Source organism: Helicoverpa zea, chromosome 11 (assembly GCF_022581195.2).
Source record: "Helicoverpa zea isolate HzStark_Cry1AcR chromosome 11, ilHelZeax1.1, whole genome shotgun sequence".
Classification (NCBI taxonomy): Eukaryota; Metazoa; Arthropoda; class Insecta; order Lepidoptera; family Noctuidae; genus Helicoverpa; species Helicoverpa zea.
This window is the reverse complement of record NC_061462.1, coordinates 9136380-9150532: the sequence shown is the minus strand read 5'-3', so window position 1 is coordinate 9150532 and position 14153 is coordinate 9136380. Positions and strand designations below refer to the sequence as shown.

Sequence of the window (14153 nt, the reverse complement as noted above, 5' to 3'; positions counted from 1 at the left end):
ACATAAGATAAAACCGTTTAACTTAAAAGTTTTTTTACCGATTTTTTTTTCATAAACTAAGTCAAAAGTGTCCAATGCTCTCTATGGTAGGGAGGCTTTTCTTCGTCAGTGAAAATTTGTGAGGTTATAAATCTGCGCGAAAAATCCTTTATAGAATCTTGTTTCAGGTACCGTTGCCAACTTGATCTAGAGACTATTATATTTAAAATAGTGTTTAAATAAAGTTCTAAGTGTTTTAAAGTGATTAAGTGCCTACATTTAACGATGGCTAGAATGTTTTTGCTTAAATCTTTATTAGAAGAAGCTCATGCTTTAGATAATTTAGAAAAGCGTCAACAATCTGCTAGAATTCGTAGTTTACCTTTATTAACTCGCGATGATGACTATGTGAGCATATATAGATTGTCAAAGGAGCTAATTGACCAACTGGAGTCTGATTTACTGCCCCTGATAAAGCCCACAAAACGTCGAGGCAAAGGACTTACAACTCGTGTAAAAGTAAGTATTGACACAGTTTATAGTTGAAAAATTGTAATCAAGCACACAATAATAAGAAAAACACTTAGTTCTTAATAAGGAGTATTCCCTTTATGTGGTTTCCCCGCCAGCTGATATGTTTTCAAAAGCCTCTGTACTTCAGTTATAATATTGGTATTCTCTTAAGCATGAAAATAACCAAATTGGTCTCAATTTTGTTTTCACTAAATCCAGATAAAGTAGGTATTACATTTTTTATTGATTTATTGTTTCACAGATACTATGTACTTTATCATTCTTGGCTAGTGGCAGTTACTAGAAGGTTATTAAAGAGGGCATCAGAACTTATTTATCGCAACCGTCTGCATCTCGTTGCATAAATGAAGTAGTGGAAGCTCTGAACAATCCGGCCGTAGTAAAAAAATATATAAGGTTTCCTCAAAATCAGCAAGAAAGGCAAATTTTAAAAGAAAGGTTAGTACCTAGATATAATATAATTTTAATATTATTATAATTAAACTGACCCTTTTATTTTTACAGTTGATCATGTTAGTGATTATTGTAAATTACAGGTTCTACAAAAGGTTTGGGTTTCCAGCCACCATAGGCTGTATTGATGGCACTCTGGTGGCAATGAAGAGACCAGCAGAGAACGAAGAACGGTTTTACTGCCGCAAAGGCTACCATGCAAGAAATGTGCAATTGGTAAAATGGATTTCAATGTTGTAATCAATTATAATTAGGTATAATAGAGTCATTGTAATTTATTTCTTTTTCAGATAACAGATGCAGATTTAAATATTTTACACGTGGATCCCACATATGGAGGAGCTACTCACGATAGCTTCATTTTTAATTATAGTGCTATCAAAGACCATTTAGAGGCATTAACAAATGCTGGTGAAGAAGTAGTTTTGCTCGGTAAGTAGATCCTTTCCTGACCCTGCTTCAGAATATAAGCCTAATTACTAAGTATAAAAACTACATAGTTATTTTTTTTTCAGGTGATTCAGGATATGCTCAGCGTGCCTACCTCATGACGCCAATTAGTGGCGCTGAAGAGAATTCCCCTGAAGCTTATTACAATAAGCGTCATTCAACTGCTCGCAACTCAGTTGAGAGAACAATAGGCCTCCTAAAAGGACGATTTAGGTGCTTATTAGTACACAGAGTACTCGACTACCATCCAGATGTAGTTGCAAAAATAGTAATTGCATGTTGTGTTTTGCACAACATGTGCAATCGCGCGGGAATTCCGGCAATCTCTATTTCCGAGGAAGAAAGAGTAGAAGAGCTTGAAATAATTGCTGAAGCAACAAGGAGGCAAACTAGAGATTTACCATCCAACGCCGATTTAGCTTTAGGTCAATTACGAAGGCGAAACTTCGTGAATGGGCTTTGGCGTTCACGTCATAATTAATGGGTGCTAATTAAATAGACTTCTTTTTATTATCATTATTCGGCCCAAAAATGTATGTTGGCTTCTAAATTACTAAGTCAGCCACAATTAACTATGCCGGATTGCTGAACCAGAGGTCTTGGGTTCGATTCCCGGTTCGGTCGACATTTGTGTGATGAGCATGCTTGTTGGCCGTGGTCTGGGTGTGACAATATGTATCTATACTAATATTATAAAGAGGAAAACTTTGTTTGTTTGGTTGTAATGGATAAACTCAAAAACTACTGGACCAATTTTAAATATTCTTTCAATAATCTTAGCTGATGTTTATTTTGTTTTGATTGAAAAAAATAAAAAAATAAACTTATGTAAATTAGCTTATTTATTGTTCAACCACCTATAACAATTTACCTAGTTTAGGACCTCGAAGTTTAGTTTAGGCCGAAGCCAAACGCTGAATCCCTTTTGAGACAACTTTAATCTAAAAATTCTGTCCCTCTCTGCACTCCTCTCCAGAAAGGACTGCATGATCTGCGTATTCAATCTTTGTATCTCCAGCTGCTGTTCTTCCAACCTCAGGAATCTCTCAGTCATGGAGGAGAATTCCTATCTCTGTTGACGGCCTCTGCCAATGCTTGCAGCCCTTGACCGACTGCAGCTACAGCTTCAGCAAAAATTCTGTCCCTCTCTGCACTCCTCTCCAGAAAGGACTGCATGATCTGCGTATTCAATCTTTGTATCTCCAGCTGCTGTTCTTCCAACCTCAGGAATCTCTCAGTCATGGAGGAGAATTCCGTTCGCCGTTGTGATGGTGGAAGAGCAGCAACTGAAGACGTGTGACGTGCTGAAAAGAGAACACCTATTACTACATGCGTTAATAAAAACTCTTAAATAAATAGCTGCCTTTCGTTGTGATTTGTCTCAAAAATTGTTTTGATGGTTATTTTTAGTTTGTACTTACACACAGAACCACCTCGACTACCACGAACTGTCCTAGAGCGCCGAGAAGGTGAAGCCACTGAAGCTGTGTGACGTGAAACTAAAAAGATAAATATTTACATTTTAAAATTCTCGATCTAATGGTAGAGAATGCTGTTTAAATGTATTTTTTACCTACATGATGAAGCCGCAGTTCTTGGAATGACTGGGGAGGCTACTGGGGTGGAACCACGGCGTGAAGGTGAAGGTGTGGGCGTATGGGAAAGTGTTACAGTTGGAGGGGACAGGCTGGGATGATAAACATGAGGATTTGGAGGAGGAGTGTTGTCTAACTGGTTATTCTGAAACAACAGAAACAATCTTAAAAAGGCCCACTTCCTAATATTGAAATTAAATATCGACAATTCCAAGTGACACAGTAAATAATATTAAAGCACTTAGAATTTCAGAGATAGATACATACCCGTAAAATGCTTTGGCTAGTTCCAACAATGGAGCTGGATGAGGAAGCAAACAGTTTTCTCGAAATTGCACTAGCTGGTGGTCTGTAATTTCGAGGTGCTGGACTGTCCTCAATCAGGGCGGAATCCTGTAAATTGGATAAAATGGTATCTTCCTTGTGGGATAAAATTAAGATTATAATATTATTAGGGTTATTACAAGGATGAATTACTATTTCAATTATATTGGTAATAATAAAATGAATTTCAATATTTATAGATACTAATAGAATATAATCTAGACACATCATATACAGACATATTTAGTACAAAATAGCTTACATAAAATACAATAGCTGCTGATTCCTCAGTAGGCCGTGCCTGACTCTGCTGTTGTTGTGGTACATTAATCTATAATAAGTTAACATAAAAAAAAATGCTAGATAAGAGTGTAAAATAATGAATTCCATAAAATTATGAATTAAAAAATATCTTACGTTGTCATCATTAGTATTGTATATAGGTTGTGCTTCGGGTGATGGAGACGGCGTATCATTTTCCTGAAACAGGAAGGTAAATTTAATATAAAATTCACTTAACACTAAAAAGGGTCTAATCCACAAAAAAATGGGTGCTGTAAAAACGACAGCAAACCTTGCAGAGTGTTTCTAGTATTACTTACCAATTGCATTTCTGAATTTCTTACCGGAAACGGCTGAATGCCTAAATGTGTATCTCCTGTGGAAAAGCTTTCACCACCACACAAAGCAACAATCCTTTCCTCAACCTCAGTTAGCATCATTTCGTCCTCCACCCCACCACCAGTCCTACGCCTAGCAGCAGAGCGTGCTGCAACTTTTTTTTAATGGCGTTTTTTTTGTCAGTCCAAAACTACAATCAAACATTTATTTAAAATTAAAAAGAAAATTAGTTGTCTCCATTTCCACAATATTCTTGGTCAAAAATTGAAAAAGATTACATAAAATCAAAATAAAATATTTATGAATTCAAGGAACACACTTGAAACCAAGACTATCGGCTATCGCATAAGTGGTTTGCTTTAAGGAATGTGAAGTGGTTCTAACATACTGCTGCAAAAAAAAATACTGCTAACCTTGGTCCACTGTTTGTGGGTTTTGATGGTGCCACCTATACTGTTTAAGCGAACGGCTAATTCCTCCCACTGGCTTCGACTTCGCTCTCTGGCATTTTGCGTTCTCACGAAACCCTTCGCCAGGCCAGGGTTTTGCTCCATAAACTCAACCAGAGTTTCAACCTGAGCCGACGAAGGGTGAGACGACCTGTCATTTGGACTGAAATTATTGTTGGATTAATAAAATAAACACTTCTTTAATTAATATTATTTTTAACTTTATAACAAGAAATATAAAATTACTTCATGATTTTATCACAATTACGGCGAAAACCGGCGAAAACAAACAAGCTTAAACACAATATGAAGACAGAAGATACCCGATATATTACTTTCCTCTATGACAGAAGAGAAGAAAATATTGTCCACAGATTAATAATGGTATTGGCGCTGTCAGTATTTTTTTTCGTAGGGTAAGCATAGATTATATTCACAGCACGAATTTAGAGATTTCTGTTTATTTTATACTTAAAAGCTGCCTCAAATTCCTTACAATAACAAATTATAACTAAAACATCATATTTAGCTAAAATTCTGTGTCAAAACTGATAAAATTAAAAACTGATTAATCTCGGTTGACATTTTGTCGAGTGGGGAAGTCACTAGCACAGCATTGGTCGATGTCGAGCTCACTTCACTTCGCAAGTGATTAGGTGATGTTTACAGAATGCAAAATCAAGGTCGTTCTGAATCGAATGCGAAGTGAGAGTGAATAGCGAAGTGAAATGCGAGTTGTTGTTCGAATTTTATAGAATCGACGTGCAGGCAGGCCTTGGCCCTGTTGCGCCCCGCTGGGGTTGCTGACAGTATTCTACTTGTGTAGCCCTTTCATTTGATACCCATATTGAGGGGGCTGTGCCATTTTGTGCCGGCGGCCATATTGGATTTAATTAAAGGTGTATACAACATTTCAGACCAATCGGTTGACAGGAAGAGGGTGAAATTTGAATTACTAAATTTGATCCAAGAATAAATAATAAAACAAACGGGGTGAGCTAAATAAAACCGTTTAAATATCTCGTAATGTTGAAACTGATTGTAATTTTTAGGAAAGCTCTTTCATTATATCTAGCCGAATATAAGAAATGGCAATAAAAGTTGATAATGATCTGTAAAATCTGATTTTTTATGCAATAAATTGTGAAAAAGTGCCCATCCCTCCCCTACCTCCCCTAAAGTATGAAATGACATTACGAATCGAAGTGAAATGCGAGTTGTTGATCGAGTTTTATAGAATCCCAGTACTGGAATCAAAGCCGCACGCTCATACTTGAGAGATTGGTTCTCTACCCACTAAACCACCACGACTTCCACTAAGTCACCACGACTTTGTCATCTATTTAATGTTTTTTTACGTAATAATACGTGTACCTAATATTTTTGCCACTCACAACTTAAATGCGGACTAATTAGAATCACCACTTTTATCCCTATGGTCACGTCTATTGCGGTTCAGTTCTCAGCGTTTTGTTTAGTCTGCTGTGCTTTTGCCGTTAAAGTACAAAAATTAAATATATGGAACGTTTCTAATGGTTATGCGTATTCCGTTGTTTCCAAGTCAACGGGCCCTTAAAATTCAATATTAGACTATTCAGATATTTGATTTTGCTGACCCCGTAGTCGCTGGCATAAGGGACAGGATCCGCGTACGAAGTCGCGGGCAGAAGCTAGTGCGTACATAAATGTTTTCTGCAGTCTCATTTTGCTGAACGACTAAAGAAAGAAAATGATGGATTTTAGTCGGTGAGAGTCTGACAGACCCTCATGCTGCTCCCACAGAGCGAGGGGTCATTTGATGAGTTCCCACGTCATTCAACAAAGGATGTATAAATAAATAGGTGGGTAAATTAAATAAAACACATTAGCATTCTTAACATTTGTTACAATAGCTTTACAAAAAGGTATAACCCCGTCAAAAAATATATGAAGTAATGCATAAAATAGTGCGTGTCCGTATGTAGAACTGTCGCTAAGTAATGTTTCTTTCCTCCAAGCTAAACGATTGCGCAAAAATAAACAGCCTGTACGTTTTATGTTCCTTCTCTTTTCGTGAGAAATGAATAATTTAAGTATATGTGGGGGAAATATATAGTGCTCCATGTTGTCTTTTATTTTAGCTTTGTTATGATAAATGGTATAACTGCTTTGGTTTCAATAATAAATTATTTTATATGGCTATACTAACTATACAAAAAATAAGTGAAAAAATATAGGTACTCATCAATTCCATGAATAACGATCCGGTGAAAAATTATGTCTGTGTAACTTTTATTAAATTAGTATGGACTCAAACCAAACACGTGTTTGTATAGATACAGACACCTCGAACTGGTTCAATCAAAACTATTTTCATCATTAACTACCTAAGTACCTACGTAGACTTAGACTTAGTAGGTATATTATATGAACAGAACTTACTAACATTATTTATTAATATACTAAGTAGTACTCAACATCCAATAACAGCGAAGTTGCGATCTCCCAACAGTCGCCTTCCCACACATTTACATTTATATTACTGCGAGTTTTAAGCAATACTTGCATACCACGGAGGAAGGAGAAACAGTGGAGATGCCATTAGGAAGCTAGGTTAGACGCCTTATTGTAGGTGATCAGTTACTAGAACTAACAAGGCGTTATTGTCAAATCAAAACCAATCTGTCAGAGATTGATCTTGTTTCATCGGTGCTTTTATTTTAAAGATAATAGGCGGGATCTATAAAAGGCGTGTAAGGCCGTATGCAGGAAGAAAGCTGGAAGACGCTGGAAACTTATAAGCGCTAATCGGCGCTTGTCAGCGCTGGTAACCCGTGCAGGAAAATATATCAACACGCGCCGATAAGCGCTTATAAGTTTCCAGCGTCTTCCAGCTTTCTTTCTGTATGTGGCCTAAGGGCCGAGCAAGTAACGTTCTTCGTTCCCCGAACACCGGCATTTTTTATTTCTTCGGAGATTTTGCATTATGACATCTCCGCTAGTCATTTTGTTCTCCACGTTACATACAAGCCACTGTTCTCTTTAAATGAAAATCCGAGTGAGCGCGGCAGTGTTTTGTTTTGCAGTCAGTGATTGGTTGGTAAGATATATTGTTGCTGAGCGTGAGTTGTGAAGGTGCTAAGCATATTGAGTATGCCTGAGTTGGTTTTGCTCGTACGTTCTTTCTGTAGACTTAGGTTGCCAGTTTGTCTCAGTCAATATGAATCTACTGACTTTAAAGTTTAATTTCCTTAAAAACTTAGACTTACCTTTTGCTTTTGTCAAGAAAAAAATCCGTATCTGTCACAGGTGTTGTTTAAAGAAGATCAAATGCTTAAAAAAACCGAAAATCTTTCTCTTAACTTTGTTCAAAAATAAATCATTCTACTAAGTTAACCAACCAAGACAAGGCAAAACTAAAAACTCTTTTCAGTCACAATCCATCACATTAGCAGTACGTGGAAACTTGCACTATTCCAATACCGTTCGTATGTTACCTTCGAGCCCCAATGCTTAGCACCAAATACCAAATACGGAAGCTACTTCGAAATTGGATAGATCCATCAGAGCTCGATCCATCAAGTTATTGTTGACTTTTTAGTCAATAACGTGATTATGCCTTGGAAACGGAATTGGGAAACACAAAGCTTCACAGCTGGATAGCCCTGGCTAAGCTTCGTACGTAGTGTTCGGGAATTGTCAAAAGTCGTACCTAATTTTCTGCAAATACAGCAAAGGGAATTAAATTTTTTATTGTCACTGTATGAGCAGTCTTCGATTCTCAATATTGCATCTGAAAAAGTATGAATTAACTTGGGTACTATAAAAAGATTTTGTGACCATTCTCGGTTCTTCTAATTTGTGCTAAACTAAAACAATTTTAGCCAACATGTGATCAACAAGCCTAAATAACTATGGCCCCAAATAGTTGACACAAAAAGAAATATGTTCTTTCATATAAAGAAACTTACACAAAGTTAAGATCAAAGTATCGAAAGGTCGTCTGAAAAGAAAATGTATTAAAATTCTTATGTACGAATATTTATTATTCAGTGTTATACAAACTCACTACAAAGTACAAAGTTTCTCGGGCAAATTAGTAGTTAAAATTCGATTTAGGTACGTCAAATACAATATTCAAAAGAAGTTTCAAACACCTAGTCTGTGACAATAGTTAATTAACAATCTTACTTTGACATAACATCGAAATTTGCATAAACTCGAAACATACAATTTTCTTTAGATAATCGAGTTGCTGTATTATTTGAAACTTTTTAAAACTCTTTCAATGTGTCAGGGCATACTTTTATTTTTATTTAGCTTTGCCGAAATGTGTCTTGGTATCACGCAAGCATTTTTGTTGTCTTGCATTCATAGATCAGTCATTCCCCATCTGTATTAATTAGAATTGCACAACGAATGCAAATCTAAGGACCTTTAAAATAAAATGTGACGTATTTCCCTGTACAAGAATAAATCGGCTTAGCTGTGTTATTTACTCACTAAGTAAGTACCTATTGTTAGATTACTCGAAAATGTCAAAGCTTTTAAATAACCGGCCCACGATTTATCGGTTGCTAAAAAGGAATAAAATGAGAAGAGGGTTTCAGGTAATTGTTAAGTTTATGCAAATATTTACAATTATGACGATGATGAGTACTGCAGACCATTTTCGCCCACGGCGACTGCTTCCACTCCGTAAAAATAATTATTGCTGGTATGCTCGAATATTGAGAAGGCCCGCATATTGTGGGCAAATGAACGTACCGTAGACACATTTTCAATACGAACAGGTAATCAAAATGTTTCTACAGCTGCATTTACAAAGAAAAATCAAGTTTTATGTGATGAATGGGACCGGTGGTGAAATCATTAATTCCAGGAAAATTTTCTTTGGTTGTACATCCGAGAAAACTCGCAGTCATCCAGTGATTAAAATGCAAATATCATTCTTTCTACGTATTGACATGTGTATAAATAAAATTCGGCAACATCATGACAAAAATGCGCCATTGTTCTTAAGAAAAATATAAAAAGTAAAATTTATACGTATGAAAAAAAAAATACAAAATGCAATACTTTCTCTTGTAATTGTGCCAGACTTGTAGCCCATTTTCAAACGGTAAGAACCATGCCAAATAACCCTCGTAATAGCCAAACCTACCTATAAAAGTACATAATTGTAAGAATAGTGCCCAATTTTTACCTTCACACGAGCGATTGGCATAAAACCAAGCTTTAGGCGGCTATAAAATAAAACGCGGTACTTAAATGAGCCCGCTGCAATAAAGGGAAACCGGCCACCGTAAAATTAGCCGTGTGTTCCTTCAGTATGCTTTGGGAACATTAAATGTTACATATATTTGCGTACATATACATATTGTTTGAATTTAGAATTTTCTTTTGTTTCTTTTTTCTGACGGCATGTTGACTGGCTATATTTCCGATGAACCTTTTTGCATTTATTTATTCGTTTATAGAATATTTTTAAAAATAAAAACTTCACTTTTATATAAATGTTTATCGTAAAATATTTAATTTATTCTCTTTTGGGAATGGGAAGCTGTTTAACTATTTGTCCAAAGTACATATTAGTCTAGTTTAGCCAAACAAATCTGAAAACATTTAGTTATTTACGTAGCCAAAATTATAACATAAATTCCAGCTTAAAATAAGGCCAGCAATGTTTTCAAAGATATAGACATTTTCAGTTCATAAAGTTTCTTCAAATAAAATTCCGAATAACCTTCTAATAATTTTCCATGAGAACCTTCTCAAAAACATTTGACTATCTACCAAATTGAAACCAGTTACATCGGAGGCATAAAATTCCTTTTTCAAAGATAGAAATACATACAACGGTTAAATTCAATATACAAAAGTTTTCCTAAGGTATCTTAAAAAGATACAGGAAATTTTGCGAAGCGACGACCTTATCTTGGAAGCGGGAAAATAGTTTTTTTAGAACCCTTTTGAAATACAATCAAATTGGAAAGGGCGCTCATCGTGTTTTGCTATCGTGCTTATCGCTTTCGATATTTTAAATGAATTAATAACAATTACTTGTTCGTGTAAGGAATGTACAAATGTTTGCCTTATGTGGGCAAATACTCTTTGGTCAATCAGTAAAAAAAATACATGCTATACTTACCCATGTGATCGAATGGAACCATTGCCATCCAACTGTTAACTTACCTTGAATCGTCAATAGCACAAAAAGCAACAAAATAACATAAACACCAGCCTATCTGAACACCCATATCAACAGATAGGGCTGCGTTCCAAAAAATACGAGAGTATCAGTGAAAAGAACAGTTCCGTTCCAGATATCTCGGTATCAAGTATCGTTGTATAAGACGGGGCATGTTCAAGTTGTTCCGAAGAAACGGGACCAACTCAAGGGCGTTTCATCTCGGCACGGATTGTTATTTATTCCCTCATGATTTCATTTCCATTTACTTCTGAAACAAAGGAACAGGAATAATAAAGTATTGTGTGGTCTTTTTCTACATATTATATCCTCAGAAGTCCTTGTGGGAAATACTGCTTGGATTAGCGTACGAATATTCTTGGACAGATTCTTTTTTCTTTAAAATATGGCTTTAGGCGCCTGATCATGACCATCTTTGATAATATGTCACTTAAATTAACAATTACCAGACCGTTAAGTTTGGTGGCTGTAATTTTAAGTGTTTCAAATGTCGGCCGCTTACAAGAATTTTTTTTTTGTATGACTAAAATAACCTGATTTTAAAGATTTGATTAACTAAAAATATCTTTCTAAATAAAGAAAGGTCAGACGAGGAAAATGGCTAAGCCCTAGTAAATAGTTCTCCCACAAAACTTCTAGACCCTTACTTCTATTTATAACTACCTCATCATTATCCGATAACAGTGAAAGTATCCGTATTTTTCTGGAAACCTAATAAAACATGACCTACCCTTACCCTAGTGTTTATACAGGATAAACGCAGCTTTTTATTTGTAAAACTAAGTTTTTATTCGTTTTTTTTGGTAAATATTGTAAGGAAAAAAAATTTATATTAGAATAATTTTCTAAACTACTTGGTACAGTAGTCATCCAATGTTTTTTTATCTTTCGCACAATTCTCAAACTTTAGCGAAACAGTACCTACTTTAACTCATAGTTCAGGAAGTAAGAAGTATTTTATTATATTTTCTCGAACATTCTTTTGGTTTCCTGTAGCGAAATCGAATTATTGGCAATGGATGAGTTTTGCTTCGGATCATTATCTTTTATATTCGCTGGTCGTGATCCTATCGAAGTTAAGAAAGGGATTAGTGTATAGGGACCAATGTAAACTCTCAAAAACTTATAGGAAAGTTGCTGTTAAAGATCTTAATGGGTGTAATTTTAAATGACTTTAGATAGTCATTATAAATTATATTGCGAACCACCGTGAACTCTCAGTCGTTGCCATGATGGTTCTGAAAGTATGCGAATTCGTTTTTATGCCGTTCGTGCGTCCGTGCCTGTTATAGAGCTGATCAACAGCTTTTATCAGTGTCCGGACGTGTGACCATGTTACGAGTACCATCCCGTATGACTTTTATATAATCTATTTTATATAAAATAAGACTGTATTTTCATGAAATCTTAGAAGTAAATAGCTTTTGTCCGTACCAATCATTTGCTGACGAAATCTTCATCGCAAGCCATTACTTAAAAAAATGTGACAAAACAAAGAAACAATATTTAATATCTTCTCAAACAAAATCCAATTACCTAGCATTACGAAGCAGAATCGATTTAAATACCTTTGTTTAATCGATTGTCCCAATAATTACGTCGTTCCCATCCTGCAGAGTTAATAGCTATCAAATTACATCATTGTTTTCTACTGATTGGGTATTGGCTTACATGAAATTATTTATTTATTTTCAGTTCGTTAACTGCGTTGAGATACCGAGCGCGGGTTAATTTGGACCAAATTATTATTAACTTGCTTTTAACGTTAATGGATTTATGTTGAAAAACTGATTGTTGAAGTGATCTGTGTAAGAGTTAATTTTATACGTAATTATAGTAAAGATTATTTTGGGAGTCACTTATTTAATAATAATCAATATTTTCTTTTAAGGAGCAGGAAACTATATAAATTCACTTATAGTTCACCAGGCTTTGGTGTTGAGGGAACAGCCCTAATAAAAGCTATCAAAGCAGTTTAAGCTATAGTTTAAAATAGAGATGACCTTAAAACCTAGTCTCAGAGCGACCAACAGAAGAGGGGATCCAACATCTTGATTGAAACCCCTATTCAACTCGAACTTCACATTTTATTCTGCCATTCAATTACTAGATTGCAGGAGCGCGAGTATACAATTAACATAAGTGAAATACTTGACGGCACTGTTAAACTTTTATAGCTTTAGAGTACTAGCAGACTGCAAACTTTTAGTCGGCCGACAGTATGAACGGGCGCTTGATAAGTATGGAGATGTATGGGAGTGTGCATATTACAACGATCAGGTATTTGACCGGTACCAGAACGACTGAAAACTTTGAGGGATCTATCAGACAGGGAGCGGTCACGCGGTCAAGCGTTCAAGCGGTCAGTTTTGCGTTATTTTTGTCATATTACGTTACATTGATATACTCACATAGGAGGCATTTTGACCGCGTCGGTCAAGGAGAAGTAGTAGTAGTAGAGCTCGAACGCAGAACGCTCGACGGCTTCCTGTCTGATAGATCCCTGATAGAATTCACAATGTTAAAAAAATATTTTTTACAACCATCGGGTCAACTGTCGGCCGATTAAAAAGTCTGCAGTATGTGGATAATCTTAATGGAAAATTCTTGTTACAAATTATGCCTACTCGTGCAAGTTCAAGATAATAGACCCTATATTAAATGGTCCGAAAACCCTAAGTAACTAGATGATTCTAGTTCCAAGTGTTTCAAGTTCTTTCTTAATTAAACGGCTTTTAAAAACTAAGTCAACTTTTTAGTTACCATATTTAGAATACTTTTTGTAATTTTATACATGGTAGATTAGTAGGTGCTGTTACTGAAAACTTAATTTCCGACACTACTAATCCACTTGTATTAATAGCGATAATTGTCGTTATCATTTTTTTTTTGTTGCTAAGTAAAAAAATATATACTTTTTCATTACAATATACAAAAATTTAATATTTCTAAAAATAGCCGTTTATCTAAGGCTGAGTCCACACTACTTTTCAACACACACAAGACGCTGTGGTAGTGTGTGATCAGCCAAACAAAGTTCGAACAACACAGATCGCAGGTAAATAAAGTCTGTTACACACGGTTCACCCATCACTAATTTCCCATGTTTATGAGCTAATTAAACCTTCCATTTAATTTACTTGTTTAACAGAACAAATAACACGATGTTTCAGGTCATATACTAGCTGGAATGGGTGGGGAATATTAGGTTCTCTACATACGTGGCCCTTTGCAATTTGAGCTTTAATTGAGCACAATAAATTTTAGCAGCTCGTCTTATTAAGGTGCCACGTCAGGTCACAGACAGGTTGATTAAATGTCAGGTACTTTTTAGGGCGCCGTTGTAAATTAGGGAATATTATGGACTGCGCCTTAACAGTTTCTGAGAAAAAATTGTTGGATATAAATTCGTGTTTCTGAAAGGATCTCGGAATGTGGATAGGCAATAAGCTAGGAACACACCGTGGTATTATTACCCTTTCCTCGAATATTTCTGTGCCTTTTCTATAATTTTCCTCGAAAGTGTCATAAGATCTCAAGTCCGCGTATTCGTAGGAT

At 35.6% G+C, this 14153-nt stretch overlaps 1 protein-coding gene across 3 annotated transcripts; it reads right to left on the bottom strand.

The window, feature by feature from the left end:
* Positions 1–2240: 2240 nt before the first annotated feature.
* Positions 2241–4138, bottom strand: LOC124634643. Of its 3 annotated transcripts, XM_047170299.1 has the most exons (8): positions 3938–4138; positions 3753–3815; positions 3598–3666; positions 3279–3404; positions 2994–3156; positions 2838–2915; positions 2648–2720; positions 2241–2459 (listed from the first exon to the last, which is right to left on the bottom strand). In XM_047170299.1, exons 1-8 carry the CDS (start codon positions 4055–4057, stop codon positions 2288–2290), a joined length of 864 nt encoding a protein of 287 aa, XP_047026255.1. In that variant the 5' UTR covers positions 4058–4138; the 3' UTR covers positions 2241–2287. The 3 variants fall into 3 exon arrangements, with proteins under 3 accessions (XP_047026255.1, XP_047026254.1, XP_047026256.1); XM_047170298.1 differs by having other exon boundaries at positions 2241–2720; positions 3938–4135; XM_047170300.1 differs by having other exon boundaries at positions 2241–2720; positions 3962–4135.
* Between the last annotated feature and the right edge of the window lie 10015 nt (positions 4139–14153).

What these genes read in the sequence shown, in the direction of transcription:
- LOC124634643 (XM_047170298.1), bottom strand. Translation starts at nt 4,057, where the DNA reads ATGATGCTAACTGAGGTTGAGGAAAGGATTGTTGCTTTGTGTGGTGGT. An exon ending in AAGAACTGCGGCTTCATCAT is followed by an intron (nt 2,916 to 2,993) that starts GTAGGTAAAAAA and finishes TTATCTTTTTAG; the next exon opens with TTTCACGTCACACAGCTTCA. An exon ending in TAGTCGAGGTGGTTCTGTGT is followed by an intron (nt 2,721 to 2,837) that starts GTAAGTACAAAC and finishes TTCTCTTTTCAG; the next exon opens with CACGTCACACGTCTTCAGTT.